A 20,248-nucleotide genomic window follows, 5' to 3' on the forward strand; every position below is an offset into this window, starting at 1 on the left:
ATTGAGATTCAATAAAGTGTGCGCGCGTGCACACACACACACACACACACACACACACACACACACAATAATATGTCATCTTACCAAAGGCAAATTAAGAGACAGAAAAGACCATGAGCCTGAAGAATGAAGAAACAGTTCAATAGCTACAGTATATTGGTGACAGTACTCACAAAATTTTAAATAACATGTTCAGACATTAATAAATGTATAATTTATACCTAACATGATCTTGTACTCATTATAATGGTAATTCATCAAGACCAAGAAAGTGTTAAGTTTTTTTTTAGCAAACATATGACTTTGAGAATAAAAAATGTTATCATGATAGTAACAGAGAGCACAGAGAATCAATCAGCAGACCAGTTTTATTTAATTGCTTCCCTATCCCTAAATACCATGGCACATCAAAGGACAAAGGTTTACAACTTTTCTTTTTTATTAAAGAAATTCTTTTTTAATGTTTATTTTTGAGAGAGAGAGAGAGAGAGAGACAGCATGCAAGCAGGGGGAGGGGCAGAGAGAGGGAGACACAGAATCCAAAGCAGGATCCAGGCTCTGAGCTGTCAGCACAGAGCCCAACATGAGGCTGAACTCACGAACCACAAGATCACGACCTAAGCTGAAGTGGGATGCTTCACTAACCATCGCCCCGGTTTATAACTTTCCTACTGAGCTAAGCCTTATTCCATCCATCCTCTTCCAACAGAGGAAAAGTGGAGACGGGACAGCTGCTGTGCTCCTAGGGAGCTTACCTGCTGGCTTCAGTCAGATAACTTGTTGGCACAACCCCTAAAGGTTCAGGTTGGAAACAGTCCGCTCATTCTTCTGTTCACTATGAACATCAATAAAAACAGCAACAACTACCACTATATGGCTCTTCTTTTGTGCCAAGCACCATTCTAATATTCATTCATTCATTCATTCATTCATTGAAATCGCATTACAGTCCTGTGACTAAAGCAAAGGACTAATAATATAATAATATAATAATAATTCTATTATTATATTCATTTTGCATGTAAAAAAACTGGGGCACTGACAGGTTAAATAACTTCCCAAGGTCACAGCAGCTAAGAGTGTTAGTACCTGAACTCAGACAATCTTACATATAGGCCATACTCTTAATCACTGCATGGTACTGCCTCTCATCCATCCACCTCCTCCCTCCCTCCCATCCACTTCCTACCCTGCAAGCACCAGTTTAGTAGTAGAAGATTGTGACACCACCTCTGCCCTCAAGGAGCTTATAGTCTCCTGGGTGAGACACACGGAGCTTATAATTATACTGCAGAGCATAAAGGATGCTGAGAGAGAAACCAGGCTCCCTAGAGATCTGGAGTCTATGTTCTCAGCAGAACAGGACGCAGAGTGGGTTCCCTTTATCTGATACTGGTCCACACTACCCTCACCCTCATAAGTCCAGTCACTATAGTACAAAACCTCCCCTGCCTGGTATCTTCCATCATGGGTGCCATAGGTACATCGGGAGCTAGGCATGGAGAAGGCCTATAAATGTCAGGAAGCATCAAGCTTCTATAGCAATAGATAACACTCAATAATTTATCTCTCTTGAAATTTATTCTCAAATCTTTAAGTTGCTTTAATCCTAAACGAGACTGGTAGATTTTTATGACAATAAACCTAGTGGTTAAATATGGATTCCAAAGTCCTATGATCCAAGTTTAAGTGTAGACCCAACACTTAGAAGCTGCATGACTTCAGGCAAGTTATTTGTTCTCTTTAAGTCTATGTTTTAGCTATAAAAAAAAATGGGGATGAAAATAATACCTGTCTCATACAGAAGTTGTGAGAAAAATAGTAGAATAATCCATGGAATCACCCTGCACATTGCCTGGTATACAGTAAGCACCTAAGACATTGTTATGTTATTATAGCAACATGTCTTTGAGGAGTTGAAATCCTGGTGTTGGCAATTTTCCATTTATTTTCAAAAATTAAAAAAATAAATTCTTCTGGTAAAACATTAAAATCTGTTGCAGAGGGTAAGAAAAACAGACACACTGCCATAGTGCACTGGGTTACTTAGCGATATAAAGCTTGTTATTTAAGGCTCCCAATGTCTAGGAAATAGCTGATCACTTAGAAGGTTCTTTGAATCAAATCCATTTTGATATGTAGCTGTGAAAATATTAACTACATATGCTGTTCCGTGTTGTAGGTAAAAGAACAAGCTAGACAGCTAGACTTTCCACACTGGAGTTTTAGATCTGCCACTAAATAGTATGGGAATGCTTAATGGATTCCTGCCTCAGTTTCCTCATTTGTAAATGGGGATAATAAATACTTTCTTTGTAGGGTAGTTATAAAGATTAAATGAGCCTCTACCTACAAAGCAATTTAAAACCCTACCTGATACATTTTAGGTGGTCAATAAATGCCCTGGAATAAAAGACATGAATCCAGGAAATTTAATTATTCATCTTCCGCTTCAAGCCAGGAACTTGGCAGTTACCCTAGAATCCGATCTCTCCCTCTCACATCCTACACCCAGTCCATTGCCAAATTCTGTTGAGTCTTCCCCTAAATATCTCTTGCATGCAACACCCCCTCTCCACTGTCATAGTCTCTGCCCTGGTTCAGACCCTCAGCATCTCTCATTCCTGAATCACCACCCGTGCTTCCGGAAGGCTCTCCCGGCTGCTATCTGCAGCATGGATGCCTGAGTGATGGTTCTAAACCATAAAGCCATTCAGTTACTCTTCCTACTGCCTCCATTTAAGTCTATTCAAGTCCCTCTCTCCTTGGAGAAGGTAATTTCCCACCCTGTGAGATGGGATACAAAGGTCTTCATGATCTGGCTTCTGACCACTTTCCAAGCCATATCCCTTTTGCTCCTTATTTATGTTTGCTTTTCACACATGAATGTTTCCTCTTATTTCCATCACACTGGGCATGGGATTCCTGTCCTTTTGCCTGCCTGTCTTGCTCACTCCTCCTCCAAGGCTCAGCTTCCCTGAGAACCTTCTCTGAGCCCATTTGAGTTGAACTGCAGTCTTACAGTGGGCTCCTGTGGCTCCCTTTACATGTGTTATGAAGGGTGATTAGTGATCTCCTCTCTCTGCAGGGAGTCACTGTACTGTTGCCACTCTGCCTCCTGTAGCTTTGCCTCCAACACTGAATGCAATGCCTGATCCACAGAAGTCACTCAGTAAATGTTTGCTGAATGAATACGTGAATGCAAAAATGAAGCACTAAATATTCATTCCTGCTCTGCCACTGAATAGCTGCATGAGTCTGTTGTCAACAATTAGAAAAGATATTAATCATAAAATTGACTGTTCCTTTATCCCAGTATACCCTGTGTCAGCAATGCATATAAATGTCTCCTTTTTTAGTATACATATCCTTAGATCACCTCAAAGTGGGTTTTTTTTTTTTGATAGGACATAATAAATATATACAAGCATACTTGTGAACATTTAAAAAAATTATTGAACAAATTAATGTTATTTCTCCTAATAGCCCTCATTATTGAAATGTACCTTATAGTTTACATGGAGAGAAAGCAAAATATCCAGGTAATGTGGCACCAGAGGCCAGAGGCAACAAGGGAAGTGTGGCCCTGAGAGCATTTGTGACTTCTAGTCCTCATGAACTCATGGTAGCTTGGGTTATCCACTGACCACCGCCCGTGGGCCAGGACCTTGCTCAGTGCAGGGAATATAAAGAGTTCCTCTCTGCAACTTTCTCAGTCAGAGCATAGATCCAATATTGTCCCCTCCCAAAGGCACTCTGTCTACCTTTGGCATGCCACCCCACTCACTGCCAGCATTAGCGGCCCATTGGGAGAAGAGGAGAGTGAAGGGGAAAATCTATCAGGGAAGAGAGATGGGACAGTGTGCGTAAAGGAGATGGGTAAATGCAGTGGAAAGACACCTTCTAAACAAAATACTCAGGGAAAGTTGCTTTTTGTTTGCTTCAAGTCAGAAAAATTGGGATAAAAAGATTAAAGGTTTGTCCATCTAAATGCATTTCCCTTTAGCAACTAGGAAGATTTTTCCTTTCCTTGACACTAATGTTGCTATGGCAAGAATAAAACACACCATTATTAAAATGTAAGTAATTATAAATTCCAAAAGTTTCCTATGTTTTTTGATTGGTAGCCACTTATTCATGGTTATCAATATGCATAGCAGACCAAATGTGCAATCATGGATTTTTTAAGAACTGATGAAATGTGAATAGAATGTTAATTTTATATACACATTCTGACTTGATTATAATACTTAGTAATATCTCATACTGTATGAGGTTATGTCATATATATATCAGGAAAAGTTCATCCTGGGCTTGTTTAAACTTCAATTACAGGGGTACCATGAATCAAATTCCTTTACAAAATAGATACTCTTCACGTTTATCTAAAGCTTTTCTATTTTGTGACTTTATGAAATTACTATTACTTTTATGTAATTAAAAGATCCTAGAGGATATTTCTACATATAAGTAAGAGGAATGAACCCCATAATAACCCACAAAGTACATAAGAGAAGCTTTTCCAATTGCTATGGGGCCTATAACGTGGAGCAAAGTAACCCAAAAGCCTTCATCAGGATCTTAGGAAAAGGTAGGAAAAAGAAACTCCAAGTAAAAACAATTCACTTTGTAGAGAATAAGTGGTATATATACTATATGACTGAAAAAGAATCTAGATTATGTCTTGAAAGTAATCTAATGTTGACTTTGTACTTTGAAAGCAGTCCCTAAAATCCTTGGACTGTGAATGTTAAATCTCCTGAAATGCATGTATCTTTGATAGGGAATATACTGGTTTTAGTGTGTCGTGAATTAACTAGTACAATGGCAATGAAAGTGTTATCCACAGGCCACTTTCTGGATCAACTCTGTGACTGTCCTGAGAACAAAACATTTAAATCTGCTTGCACATTGACATAGCGATATTGATATTTCTCCATGTTCCCTCCTGGTTGCTAAGAGATTTACATTGGACAGACTCTGTTGTACTCATAACAAAGCACTTTGGTCCACAAAGCATTTGCTTCAGCTCAGTGAGCCCAGAAGCTCCCTTTGCCTCACCCCTTCCCTATTTTGCTTCCAAGTCAAACAGGGGCCCAGGCCCCAAGGCAGCAGGCCTGTCATCACTACAGGAAACTGCGGTGCATAAGCCTGGCTCGGCTAACAAGTCTTATACAGAGTATTAACAGCAACGATGCGATTGTATCTTTATACAAATATATGTACCTTCTTTTCTCATGTTTCTTAGAAGCCAGCTTATCACGGTGGGAGTGGGTAAAGATGTGTGAAGAGTGGGCACTCTGTAGTGACCTCCCACAGATGAACCTAATACAGTGCAATTAGACCAGAACCTGGCAAAATATGGCAATTCCACAACTCTGCTGTGCATGACTCTGAAATATGCCTGCCAACAATTTCCTGAGTTTGTGCTTTTGTGAAAATCTGTTCAAGAAGTTTATTTACAAGAATATTGAAGTAGGAAGCATCTATATTTAACATCCTGCAGCAAAGCGACTGTACCTCTCCAAACTCAATCTCATAAAGTCTGCCACATAACAAAACACAGAGAGCCTTCTTTCACAGATCCTAACTCTGAAGAAAATGGCAAAGGCACCAAAAATATTCATGATCAGCCCTGAAGAGAGGTACATGTGGTGGATGAAATCTGCATGTCATTTAGAAGGCACATGCATCACTGCTCACAGCAAATTAAGATTATCTTTCCCTTGGGAATTCTCACAAAGAGACATAAAAATGCTTTATGACCTGACTTTCATATTCAGATCACAGAGTTTTAGTCAATTTTTATTAATTGCCATAGAGGAAAAGTGCTTCGGGCCCACACTCCCCAGTGGGTACCTAGGAGTCACATTTAAGGGCACAGCCACTAAACACTCAGTAAGTACTCTCCGGCTGTAATGAAACACCACTGACCTAGAATATTCCTCCTATCTTCCCCCTGCCATAGAATATCAGTCGGGGATGATCACTGCCCATGCTTTAATCAGAAGCAATCAGTGGTGAAGGCTGCAGGTCCCTGCCCTGCCATGGGAATTCCTGCGTTCAGGATAATCCCTCTCACCCAGCAGAGAATAACAAACCTCTGTGATTTCAGCTTCATTTAACAAAAGAAAGTCATTTCTGGCAGCTTGTTTCCATCGCACAACCTAACTAAAAGCACCTCAGAGAAAAAAGAGGCAAAAGGAGGGGAAGAAAGCAAAGCAGGAAATGACTTTTCTGCTACGTCTTTAAGGTCACAGATGTGCCTGAGAAATGCACACATGTGACAGTAGTTCTAGCACAAAAGCTCCTTTTCCACGAGCCTAGACCTCCAACAAGTACAAAGACCGGCTCCCTGGCCTCTCCCTCAGACCCAAGTCACCGCAGTCCATTTAACCTTGACCGGGCTGGGAAGAAACTACTTTGAACTCCCTTGCAACACCTTTCTGTGTCATGGCAACATGCCCCTGCCTGTGTCAAGTGCAGGCACACCTTCCGCATCAGCACTGCAATCACCCCCACACAGGACAGACTCTCCCCCTGCCTAGCCCATCCTCTGGCCATGGTCGGCCACTGGGTTTTATCATCCGTTCCCAATTTATACTCTACACAGCACGTAAAAATAGCCCTTAATGCTTCTAACAGACGCCAGGAGGAGATTAAAACAAAAAGAATCCAGGCAAGATTTATGCTCTGGCGTATACAACTACCTTTTTCTTCCGATCCCGGGACCGTTTGCGGTGTTTCCTTTTCTTCTCAGTCTCCTCTTCAGCATTGATTTCTAAATCCCTGTTTTTCTTTAATTGTGAGGCTGCATGAGCCATAATGCATTGAAAAAGCTCTTCTCAAGCACGCAGGGCTTCCTTGTATAAGGTGATATCCTCAGGCACCTTTAACCAGGCTTACAGTAGCATTCCAATCACTGGAGAGAAACCTTTGACCAGAAGCAGGAAGACATTCAAAATGCAGAGATGCTGTCGAAGCTGAAGCTTTTAAAAACCCAAAAGACGGCTTCCAGACTTCATCCTACACCTTCCTCTACCTGAACCTTTACACGAGAGTGCAGCCATCGTAATGCATTTATCGTAGTGAAAAAGACAGCTGGGACAGAGGAAGCTGTATTATGGCTGTATCCCCTGCCACCAGCTGGAAGTGTCTAAGTGATTCCTCGGAAGGGGGAATGCTGCAAAGGATGGTTCTCTGAAGGGAAAAAATCCAGAGTCACCACACATGCAGGAGCGAAAATCCAGCACTAATTCGGAAAACCTATTTTAGAATCCTTTGGAAAAAAGACAGGGCTGCAATTTATACATCACCACTAGTTCGGCACAGAGCATAATTTAACCCGTAATAGAATGGAGCTGTTCCTCCTTTAGTTTAACTGCTGCTGGTGACAAAATATATAAAATAAGATTTCACAAAATACACTAAATTTTGCTGAGGAGACCCTGACTGCATTACAGGGAAAACAATGCAGGCATTGCTGGCCTCAACAGTGCATCCTTTATGCTGAACTATCAGCCTAAATGCATTTTGTGGGAGAGGACTACAGAGGGGCCTGTTGTCTTTTAAAAACAACATGCTGATTACAACACATCATACAGAAAGACGTGAGCATGTTGGTGTATGGAACAGACGCCTGATTCACAGGAGTTCCCCAGGACTCTCCTCTCATGTGGTCCATGGGTCAGAGGATGGGTGCAGCACTCAGGGCTGTGGAGACACTGAAATGCAGCCCTGGCTTTCATGTCAGGGTTTGCTTCCATCACCTTACTATTTTTGCCACCTGAGTCCTCAATGACTGCAGCCTCTGAATATTCATGATGTGAAGCGGAGCGCTGGCAATGGGGTGGCTGGGTGGCTTCTGCCAGGAGGCACACACTGGAAGAAACATACTAAGTCAGGAGCCGTTTATACACACGTGGTATTCACACAGCATTAGCAAGACATGGCTAAATGGTAGACCGGATCTAAAACACTCGGGCTCTGGTAAGAAACCCTAAATTCACTAGGAAAAGGAGCAGAAAATTTTTTTTTAAAAAATGATGCTCTGTTGAAAAGACTTTGTATGTGTGCTTCCTATACTGTAAGTCCATGTGCTTCTCCCAATACAAAAAAATCTGTAACTTTGGAGATGGGTGCACTTGGCTTTGCAGGAGTGACGGCTAACGTGTGCAAAGGCTGAAGCAAGAAGTCCAAAGGTGCCACGTGAAGAGCTGCTTGGGTTCTCTGGGGCTGTGGTTCATGTGCTTCATAAAGAACCCCCAGTGGGAGCTCCTGCAAACATCCGTCCACTACATTTCTGATTCGGACATCACAGATCTTCTTCCCTGTCCCCTTGTAGGGGGCTTTACCCTCTGCCGGGCAGTGACAGGCAGTGAGAAGGGAAGATGCTGGGCCCATGGATTTCCAGTCCTGCTGCCAGTGGATGGCACACTCCTCTGGAGCCTCACCGTGAACCACCTGAAAACCAGGCAGGTCAAACTGTTCCCAAGGGGCTACTGCGTGCGCTGATGTTCATGTGCTGCTTCCCCACAGAAATCATCTTCAGCAAGAGAGAGTCCTGGAAACGTTCTCCATTGCCTACCAAACCATCATCTCGTAAGAGGGAGGAGAAAAGGAAGGAAGGGAAGTAAAGGTGACTCAGATCCAAAAGCAATAAGCCATATCTGGATCTTAGTAATAAAAATAAGTGTTTTTTCTACCAGAAGAATTTTTTTTATTGTCACAGGAATAGGTGGAGTGGAGAAAAGAAGGAAAATTAAAACTTTTTTATAGTCTCCCTTTTATAAATCACCTTGCACTTTTGAGGAACATTCATACAATTTCCTTTCCTTATTTTCAGCAAGTTGAAGGACCAGCCAGCTAAAGAACTGGCTGGTTTCCCACTGGCTCCTGGGCCTTTTTTTTTCTTTCTTTGTAGACACTAATGAAACTTTAAAATATATTTATAAGTATCCTTGATCAGAGTAACCTCTTTGTCTGAGGCTGGCAAACCTATACTTTCCCATTGATCTCTATCAGCCAAAGCATACTTGGAAATTAGGAAAACGACCATTCACAGGTATTTCTCAAAACACTTTCTCTAGAATAATAGTTTGTTTTCCCCAAATTATCCCAAAGTTGAGTCCATCACAATCTTTATGTCAACAAAATATAAAGTTTTTGTTATGTTTGATTTTGGAGTATTTCAGTAAGTGGTGGATCCATCAAAAATAAATTCTAAGGCTTGCTTGATTTAGATTTCCAATCTCACAAAAAATGTGGGGTTTTGTCCTCCATTTCTAAATCAGAAGAACTTTTGGGGCACCTGGTGGTTCAGCTGATTAACCGTCTGACTTTGGCTCAGGTCATGATCTCACTGCTCATGAGTTCGAGCCCTGCATTGGGCTCCGGGCTCTGTGCTGACAGCTCAGAGCCTGGAGCCTGCTTCGGATTCTGTGTTTCCCTCTCTGCCCTTCCCCTGCTCATGCTCTGTGTCTCTGCCTCTCAAAAATAAATAAATATTTTAAAAATAAATAAATAAACCAGAACTTTTAACAGCAATGCTGCCAAGGAAGCAGCCCTGAGGGTCTGAGATTTTGATGGTTATACTACTAAAGTCTTAGTTCCTTTCTCCCTATCCAGCCTATGCCCTGACAGGTAACTCCCTAGCTTCTTGTGTACTTACTCTCAATACAAAGGCATTTACCCAGGATAGCCACAAATACTAGTTTTTTTCCTCTCAAAGTGAACTGACAGTTCTGTCGGTAATTCTAGAAAGCAAGCCCTTATAAGAGCTAAAAATAAAACATGAAAAGAACTTTTAAAAACTTTATTCTCTGAAGATTCATAAAACTTTTCCAGTTAAGTCTGAATAGGTTGCTCTCTTCTGCAAGGTTACAGAATTAGTACGAATCCCCAAAGTAGAAGGATGGTGCAGCTGGTACAAGAGTGTATCTCTGAGCAGAGAGGCAGCTCTCTGACAGCAAGAAGGAGATACAGGAATAGTATTACAGCAAGGAATAGTATTCCAATCCTGCTTCCTGACACTGGCCATGGGGGTGTACTGGACAGGATGGGGATGGCCTGGGCATGGAATATCATAGCTGTTGAAAGTTAAAGAAAAACTATTCTTAAGCCACTCCTCTCCAGGGAAGGCGGGAGGAGAATCTGTTCTAGTTTTAGAAAAGTCCCAGGTATAGGGATTCCTAAAGCATCCTTTCTACAATAAAGTAAAAGACTGATCTTCCAAACTTGTTAGCTACAGAAATCCTTCTTTGAAGAAATCCTATGGGAAAGGCAATTACAACAAACATAACAGTGGAGCCACTTGGCTGAACTGAAAGAATGGTAGCCCAGCCCTACTGCCTACCCTTCCTGCAGAAGGCAGCCTGGGTAAGCAAATTTGAAAAACAGCCAACTGAAGCAAGAAGGAGTCCTGGTCTTTTCCTTTCCTGAACCTTGGTTACCAGAATTTATGTTGAAAAGCAACTCTGGTTAAAATTTTCCTTATGATTTTGTCCAAAATAATTCCTGATTTCTTACCAAAAATGACAAATTTCATTTATAGTACTTCCTATCTGTGCGTAATGCACATAAAACTAGTACAAAAAAGTAAAAATCCCTTTTTAGCTGGATTTCTGGTGGCTGGAGTAATATTTGTACCTTGAGTGATTTCTAATCCAGGAATCACAAGTTGGTGACTAAATATCCCACTGAAACAAAACCAAGTCAACTCATTAAGATGTTTTACAGACTTTAGATGCCAGTGAGGGAATTTTTTCTTCACAGTTGAGGTATACACCTTGCCAGGATTTTGAGATAAACTTTGACTATTACTTCAGCCAATTAATAACTTGATCCCTCTGAGGTGTCATTCTATATTGTGTCTCCACATTGTTGAACTGGGTTGACACACAAACAACGTGTGTGTGATTTCTATGAGGAGGATACTATCTCTTGGTCGTTTTGAAGTTACAGTAACTGTGCATTTTGAAAAAAATATTACATAGTAATGTAGAGAAGTGGAGGATGAGAGTATACAGAAAAATGGAGGATGGGAAACCAAAAGAAAGGAAGAAAAAAAGAAAAAGAAAGAAAGAAAGAAAGAAAGAAAGAAAGAAAGAAAGAAAGGAAGGAAGAAAGAAAAGAAAAAAAGAAAAGAGAAAAGAAAAGAAAAGAAAAGAAAAGAAAAGAAAAGAAAAGAAAAGAAAAAATAGTTCCCATCTGGTGGGGAGGCTGTACCTTCCCAACGCTACCCTCTGCTCTCAGTAATGAGCAAAGTGTGTATTTTGATGGAAGGAAAACTATTTCATACTGCACCCACTTCAGCTTCCTCGGGAACAGAGCAGCCTCACCGTGAGAGTCACAATATTTTTCCTTCACAAAGAAAAATGGATCCATCGTCATTTCATTAACTTTGGCATCCTAGATAAAGATGATGTCAAGAGACCTTGAGCAGGTTCTGAACAACGTGGGGAACAAGAAAGAAAACAAGCACTAAACCTGTCAATGGTTGTAAATGACAAAAAAGCACCCTGGGAAATACTCAACTCATCGTCATGTATTCTTCATTTTCAGATGAGACACATGAAATGCTAAAAAAAAAAAAAAAAAAAAAAAAGTTGGACAATACTGAAAGATTGGAGGTCCTTCCCACACCATTGTAGGGGTGGCACCTTCGGATAAATGAGCACTGGCTTTGGGCCCATCTCTCTTACTGCTCAGTCTGCCCTCTGTCCCTAGAGAAGACTGTCCAACTAACTGGCCTGACCTCAGTGCTAGAGAGCCAGCTGGCCCCAAACTGCCAGCTGCTTCTGTCACCTCACAGGTGCAGCAAGGACAGGCACATGGGGATGGCTTCCCCAAGGTCTCTCTATCACAGCCACACTGGCCAACAGCAGGGATCCTTCATGCTCCAGGGAAGACCCCCACAGGGACATCCCTGTTTTCCATCTGACCCAAAGGAGTAGATGGGTAGTGCCTGGCAGAGCACTGCGTTGGAAGCCAGCACCAAGCAGGGTGGGTGAATGAAATGTATTGCACAAGCCACTTCCTCTCTGGGCCCCTGTTCTTACGGAAGGAGGTAGCTTGGACCAAAGAACTTTGAAGCCATCATCTCACGAATCCAAAATGCTACGACCTGAAGTGATAGAAGGTTGTGGGTGTTTGGAAATAAATATACCTTTCCTATAATCTTCCTTTAAGGAGAGTTTGTAATCTATCTGGCCAATACAGTAGCCACCAGCCATATTTGGCTATTGGGCACTGAAATGTGACTAGTGTGTCTAGAATTTAAATTTTAAACTTAAAGACATATTCAATTCAGGGGTGCCTGGGTGGCTCAGTCAGTTAAGCGTCCAACTTCGAGTCAGGTTATGATCTCACGGTCCGCGGTTTCAAGCCCTATGCTGGGCTCTGTGACAGCTCAGAGCCTGGAGCCTGCTTCGGACTCTGCCCCTCCCCTGCTCGCACTCTGTCTCTGTCTCTGTCTTTCTGTCTCTGTCTCTCTCAAAAATAAATAAACATTAAAAAAAACATATTCGATTCAAATACTGGAACACATTTAAGTGTGTCTAAAACAACCTGGATTTGGGAATCTACTTTTTCAACTTTAAACTTTAGTTGAAAAATACAGATCAAGTATTTCCAGTAATTTAGCATCCAAATTAAGACATAAAATAAATGGATTTCAAGAAAAAAGAAATATAAAATACTTCAGTAATAACTTTATATATTAAGTCATGTTGAAATGAGACTATTTTGGATATGTTCAGTTAAATAAAACATATTAAAATAAATTTAACTTTTTAAAAAGGTCTTGAAATGTGGCTGTTAGAAATTTGAAAATATATGTGTGGCTCACACTATAGTGATAGTCTATATAGTGTATATTAACAAAAAGAGGGCCTTATTTGCCAGAAATTATCTTCCCAAAGACAGATATTTCTCCAAAAAAGCATTAGAAGACACTCAGCACTCAGTCATGCTTTCTGTTTGAAAAGGCGAAGCACACAAAGGTAGTATGTTCTCAGGCATTTGTGCTAAAAGAACCATTCAGGCGTTCATGGACTCGCCCATTCACCCTGTTGGTCATTGTGGTTAGCACCTGGTACATACAGATGACTGGAACTTGGTTCCTGCCCTCAAGCAATGGATGGGAGAGAGAGACAAGTCAACCAGCAATTACAGCGCATGTTCAGATGCTGTGGAAGCAGAGCGGGGCATAGTGAAGAGTTCACCCAGAAGAGTGCTACTCAGTCAGGAATGAAGTCCCTCTTTATCAGCCACAGAGCTCACAGTTTCACAATTTGACCCCCGCATAGTCCAGTCACTTAGCCAACTGCTCACGCACTGAGGATTTCCCTTTATGGTCCAGGTGCTGTTATAGGCACTGGCGATGCCAGTGGTGAGTAAGACGGAGGAGGCCCCGTGCCTTGCAGCTTCCATTCTTGTCAGTGTGGGATGGGGGAGGGGGGGAGTAGGCAAACAGATACAGGAAGAAGATAGCTTTGGGAGTTCCAAGTGTTGTGAAGGAAATAAAGCTTTGTGACCAAATTGAAAGTGACTGGGTAGGAACAACTGTTCATGGACTCCGCCTCTTTCCATTTTTGATTCTCCAGGAAAAATAAATGAAGATGGTGAGGAGACAATTGAGTTGAGTCTTCCACTCCATTAGGGTAGGAATTCCCTCACATGGCCTAAACTAGGACACTGATTACAGTGGCGGATGGTGAATGTAAATGTTTTCTCAAGTAATGTGCTCGCTTCAAAGATAGCTATTACTAAAGATAAACAATAGATGCTTTTGTATCACTTCTCTCATGAACTATGTGGATACTTATAGCTTCCATCACCTTTTCTTAATTGACAGTTTAATAACTATTCCAATAGCATGGATGTCATATGTCTACTAAGTAATAGAATAAATTTTCCTATGGATCTTGTGGAGATAAATCTCATTGTTTCATAGGAAACATAACATATTTTATGAGAGGATATTCTTTAGATATTTCACTAAACTCTTGTTATTTAATGTTTATACAATAATCATATTTGAAGTGGCCCAATGCAAAGACAGTGCAAGCAAGCAGGGTCAAACAGCTCTTACCCCAACCTCGCTACATATGGCTATGAGACCTTAGAGGAGTCCCTTATCCTTCCTCAGTCTTTACTCCAGTATCTGCAAAAGGAAAGGAACTCTAAAGTCTTTCTCCCAGAATACACACTCTGTGATGCCAAAATACAATTATAGGAAGGACAATGATTGACTTATGTGCTCTTCTTCTGTTGGTATGTTCTGGTCAAGATATAAGGAAAGTAAGCCCACTTTTAAAACATTTCTTTTAAGGGGCGCTGGGTGGCTCAGTCAGTTGAGTGTCCAACTTAGGCTCAGGTCATGATCTCATGGCTCATGGGGTCCAGCCCCACGTTGGGATCTGTGCTGACATTTCAGAGCCTGGAGCCTGCTTCAGATTCTGGGTCTCTTTCTCTCTCTGCCCCTCCCTCACTTGCACTCTGTCTCTCTCTGTCTCTCAAAAATAAATAAAACTTAAAAAAATTTTTTTAATATTTCTTTTAAGAGGAAACTGAAAGTCAAAGGTATGAAGGAGATAGGATTTAAAAATTCAGGAATCTGCTGGCCTACTCTGTGATCATTTGCTAACACTGTATATGAGGGATAGAGTGGTGCATAAGAAAGTAAAGGTTCTTGTGGTGCCTGGGTGACTCAGTTAAGTGTCTGACTCTCGGTTTTGGCTCAGGTCATGATCTCACAGTTTGTGGGTTCGAGCCCTTTTTCTGGCTCTGCCCTGCCAGCCTGAAGCCTGCTTGGGATTCTCTCCCTCCCCACTCTCTCCGTCCCTTCCTGCCACCCACACTCTCTGTCAAAATAAATAAATAAATAAATTTTTTTTTAAAGAAAGCAAATGTCCTTATTTTTAGAAATTTTTTAGTTCACTCATGAGGTCATCTATAGTGACCAAGGATAGTATAATAATGATGACTGAGCACTGTGCCAGAGAGGTTGGAAAGGAAATCAGCCAGATATTCACACTATAACTCAGGTAATAATTCACCGTACTTTAGACCATATCAATCATGCAGAGATTTCCATCTGACAAAAAAGAAAAAAGTCTATTTTCTCAGATTTGACACAGACTTACTGCTCTAGAAAAGACCTATATACAAAGTTTATAGACCTTTCCTCATGTAAAATGGAAATAATGGTATCTGCTTATTGCTAATATGCTTTGATCACTAATGTTTATGAAATAATATGATCACAGAAGACAAAAACAGTACATGTAATCACAAGGCATTCCACGGGGTCTCCAAGTGCATTTAGGATCTTCCTCTTCCTACCTTACTACGGTAAGTCTTGGTAGGCTTTCTCTCTTACATTGCTTCACAAGGCCAATTATAAATTAGACAAATTAAACTTTCTGTTGTATGTTCCATAACCTTGTACCTTTTTACCTGCCCTTCTATTATATCATGTTAGGATATAATCACAAGGGTTAGTAACATTTGAAAAAACAAACAAACAAACAAACAAACAGAAGTAGATTCATAAATACAGAGAACTTGTGGTTGCCAGAGGGGAGAAGTGTGTGGGGATGGGCAAAACAGGTGAAGGGGTTAAGAGGTGAAAACTTCCAGCTATAAGATAAATAAGTCATGGGGATGAAAAGTACATCATAGGAACTATAATCAGTTATATTACAATAACTTTGTATTGTAACAGGTAGTAACTAGACTTATCGTGAGCACTTTGTGAAGTATTTATAGTGTATCCTTGAACAACATGGGGGTTAGGGGCACCAACTCTCTGCACAGTTGACTTCTGACTCCCTAAAAACTTAACTGCTAATAGCCTACTATTGACTAGAAGTCTTACCAATAACATAAACAGTTGATTAACACATATTTTGTATATGTATTATATATACTATCTTACAATGAAGTAAGCTAAAGAAAAGAAAGTGTTATAATGAAGAAGAAAAAATACATTTACAGTATTGAACTATATTTCTTTAAAACAAGTATGTGTTGAGCGGATCGATGCAGCTCAAATCCATGCTGCTCAAGGGTCAGGTGTAACAGTCGAATCACTATGTTGCAGGCTGGAAACTAATAGAATATTGTCGTGCCAACTGGACTTCAATTTTTAAGGAATAAAGTTTGACTATTCAAAATATTCTGTTTGGCATATAAGGTTATATGTCTGGAAAAAATAAGTTATGACACCCTTTAAAAAAAGATAAGAGTTGAAAATAATTTTCTTATTCTTTTCCAATTTTTCTTTTTTAAAAAAGGGTGGGGTAGAGGGTGTATCTTTCCAAATACTATGAAGTGTGGCTTGATTCAGGCAGATTTCATCCTATTCATTTTTTTGTATTTTCTAAGGTAAGGGTCAGCAAATATTTTTGTTAAAGGCCAGATAGTAAGTATTTTGGGCTCTGTAGGCCAGATAGTCTCTGTTGTAGTTACTCAGCTTTGTCGCTGCAATGCAAAAAGCAGCCAGAGACCACATATAAACCAGTGAATGTGGCTAGGATCCAATAAAACTTTATTTATGGATACTGCAATTGGAATTTCACATAATTTTCACGTGTCATCAAGTATTATTCTTCTTTTGATTTGTTTTCAACCATTTAAAAATGTAAATACGATTAGCTTGTAGGCAATTCAAAAACAAGGTCGGATTTGGCCCAAGGTCCACAGTTTGCTGACCCCTCTTCCAAGGCATCATATCACTTGCGACATACTGTTCTGAGGGTTTCTGAAAAATAGAGTGAATGAACACTAGTGTCCAAAATGGATGCTTGGAATGTTTATGTGTATACACATGTATATACATACATAGTGTGACTGTGTGTATATTTGCAAAAGAATCTACCCTTTGTATTTGAACATAGTAACTGTCATTTGAGTCATGGAAAGACATTACTATGGGTGTTTTCTATCCTATGTACAGACAAGTCAAAGTTCTTTATTAACTCACTCATTGAAATATATTTGTTGGACACTTCCCTTATGAAGTAGCATGATCCGACACATGTCTTTATGACACCCAAACTCAACAAGTGTTCGGTAGTATGAGGAAGAGAGCAATTTGAAGTAGAACAACTGATCCCATACATAGTTCTATTTGAGGAGCATTTGCCCTGGAGTGAGACTTCAACAGGACCCAAACCACAATGTTCTCTATGCAATACACTGGCCATGTGGTTCACTTCTGCATTCTATTTCTTCCCCTACAAAGTTCCAATGTTTTATTTGTAATTTGCTATCATATTCTAAATGTTTCCTGTTAGTGACTTCAAATCCTTTGTAGAGCAAAGCACTGGAATAAACTAATATTTATGGAGTATCTCCTGTATTTCTAATACTCTACTAAAACTAATAGAAAATGAAAGAGAACATGCATAACCTTGTGTTTTAATATCAGAATCATGATTACAGACTTACAGGCTTCTTTTCGGCATTATTTCATTACAAGAACTAAACTTGGACGTTTGTCAATAGTAAATGAATGGTACGATTTTCAAACAACTAGCTGGCAAAGATGTGGACGCAATGGAAGAATGCGCTTAGAGCTATGATCTCCAAGGACCTCTATCTGCTCTGATGGAGAGTGGATTGTCCTTTAAGAAACATAAGATAGGTTTATTCCTCTTCTTCTGTCTCCAACCTCCTCCCTCACCCCAACACATACACTCTACCGTTAATCAGAGAAAGGGAAAGGCCAGATGGTTTGGGGGATTAGCAATGAGGAAAGGCCCAAGTTTCACCTCACGGTTGTTATTAAATTCTAGTGCAGATTGGCAGGGATACAAAACTCAGGCCATCTGAGAGCTCTTGGGGAGTGTTGGTCCATTTCCTAATGAGCAGGTGTTGACATGGAAAAAGCTGCCTATACAACAGTGCTGCAGGCACAGAGCCGCTACAGATCTGGATATGTGGAGAATCTTCCTCAGTGTTTCCTCCCACCTGAGAAACCATGCGTTCAATTCTACACACCCAGACGTGTTCTGTACCTTCCTGCAGCATACCTAATAAAATATATCAATAAAATATTCGTTCCATGGTCTATCCTGCAGAGGTGGTGATTTCATAACACTTTGCCTTACTTTAAAAATTCTCTCCAGCATCTACTTAATTTAAATCTAATTTAATTTGGGTCCCACAAAATTTCAATAACCCCTTGTAGACATGCTTGTGCATACAGATTGCACACTGCATTAACTATTTCCTGGATGGAAATTGGCCTCAATAGTCCAGTCAATGAAAATAAAATATACACCAAAATCTTCAATATGGAGATTTTTTTTTTCACAGACATGATACTAAAATCTAGTAACATTTAGCTGAAGTCTATATTCAATAAGTGGTGATAGTAGGGTTTACTAAATAGAAATACCACTTTGCCACAGACATGTAATGTGTTTTACCATGTCAGGGAGCTGATCAGTTAGACTGGAAAGAAAAGCACAGAATTATGGCAAGTAGTTTAACACAGATCCAATATATATGCCATTTTCAACTATGATTTTCCAGCCAACTGATTCTTTTAAAGACTCAGGAAGCCATGAATATTTGACTTATAAGAAAGGAATAAGAATGCTGATTCTGCTTCCAACCAAAATGTCTGTAAGTCATTTTAATAACGGTGATGTTTTCAAATAAAAACATGATGCTTATAAGAAAAGAATTTCCCCCATCTTTATGAGTTCTTGTGAATGTTAACAGCAAAAGCAAAAATCCTAAGGAAACTACTATATTTCATGATGCCATCCATGTTCTACTAGGATGATAATAAAATCCGTCTTTTGTATAAGTAGATCATCTCAAGCTTTAGGTAACTCTAGAGATTTTATAAAGCTCCATAGATCTTATTACATAGAGTGTAGCAATTTAAAAATGCAAATAATTCTGTAAGTTGTGGCTGTGTAAGGCTTTTAAAAGTCATTTTTATTTATTTTTCATGTCTTCAACATATATGCTAAAAATTTTAAATTGTGGATTAAAAACAGGAAAATCATATTGCATTACCTTATATCTGTTAGAATGGGTATTCAAAAAGACAAGAAATAGCAAGTGTTGGCGAGGATGTGGAAGAAAAAGGAATCCTTGTGCATCGTTGGTGGGAATGTAAATTGGTGCAGTAAAAACAGTATGGAGGTTCCTCAAAAAATTAAAAATAGAATTACCATAGGATCCAAGGATTCCACTACTGGATATTTACCCAAAGAAAACTAAAACACTAATTCAAAAAGATATGCACACCCCTATATTTACTACAGCATTATTTATAATTGCCAAAATAAGGAAGCAACCTACGTGCCCACTGGGAGATGAACGGATAAAGAAGATGTGATATATGTATGTATGTGTATGTACACACACATACACACACACACACAGTGAAATATTAGTCATAAACAAGAATAAGACCTTGGCATTTGTGACAACATGGATGGACCTAGAGGGTATTATGGTAAGTGAGATAAATCAGACAAAGGCACATGCTATAATTTCACTTATATGTGGAATCTTAAAAAAAACAGCAAATGAGCAAACAAACAATAGCAAATATAGACCCATAAGTACAGAGAACAGGTGGTTGTCAAAGGGAAGAGGGGCAGGAGTTGATGGGTAAAACAGATAAAGGGGATTAAGAATACACTTGACAACAACAGCAAAACAACAAACAACAACAAACACTGAAAACAGAATTACCAAATGAGTCACCAATTCCATTTCTGGGTATGTATCTGAAGGAAACAAAATCACTATCTTGAAAAGGTATCTATGTCCCATTTACAATAGTCAAAACATGGAAACAGTCTAAGTGTCTATGGACAAACAAGTGAATAAAAAAAAAATCTTACACACACACCTACCCACCTACACACGCCCTCCACATGCACACACATACAGAGGAATATTAGTCAGCCACAATAAGGAAGATAATTCTGCCATTTGTGACAGCATGAATGGACCTTGAGGGCATTATGCTAAGTGAAATGAGTCAGACGAAGAAAGACAAATACTGTATGATCTTACTTATATATAGAATCTAAAAACACTAAACTCATAGATACAAAGAGGGGGTGGGTGAAGGTGGTCAAAAGGTACAAACTTCCAGTTATAAGATAAATAAGTTCTGGGAATATAATGTATGGCATGGTGAGTAAAGTTAACAGTAGTGTATCATATATTTGAAACTTGCTAAGAGAGTAGACCTTAAAAGTTCTCAACA

The 20,248-nt window shown here is 39.8% G+C and overlaps 1 protein-coding gene across 16 annotated transcripts in view; it reads right to left on the reverse strand.

Moving 5' to 3' along the window:
• Positions 1-20,248, reverse strand: part of ANK3 (ankyrin 3) — a 697,552-nt gene that overhangs the window by 333,570 nt on the left and 343,734 nt on the right. For 4 of the 16 annotated variants that reach the window (XM_043596409.1, XM_043596406.1, XM_043596408.1 and 1 more), the window contains exon 1: positions 6,711-7,853. The exons of 3 other annotated variants lie outside the window; for them this stretch is intronic. In XM_043596409.1, coding sequence (XP_043452344.1) covers positions 6,711-6,824 — 114 coding nt within the window. In that variant the 5' untranslated portion in view covers positions 6,825-7,853. Of the gene's footprint in view, positions 1-6,710; positions 7,861-20,248 lie in introns of those variants that run through there. 9 more of the 16 variants (XM_043596394.1, XM_043596393.1, XM_043596407.1 and 6 more) reach the window with 6 other exon arrangements.

Source organism: Prionailurus bengalensis, chromosome D2 (genome assembly GCF_016509475.1).
Source record: "Prionailurus bengalensis isolate Pbe53 chromosome D2, Fcat_Pben_1.1_paternal_pri, whole genome shotgun sequence".
Lineage (NCBI taxonomy): Eukaryota > Metazoa > Chordata > Mammalia > Carnivora > Felidae > Prionailurus > Prionailurus bengalensis.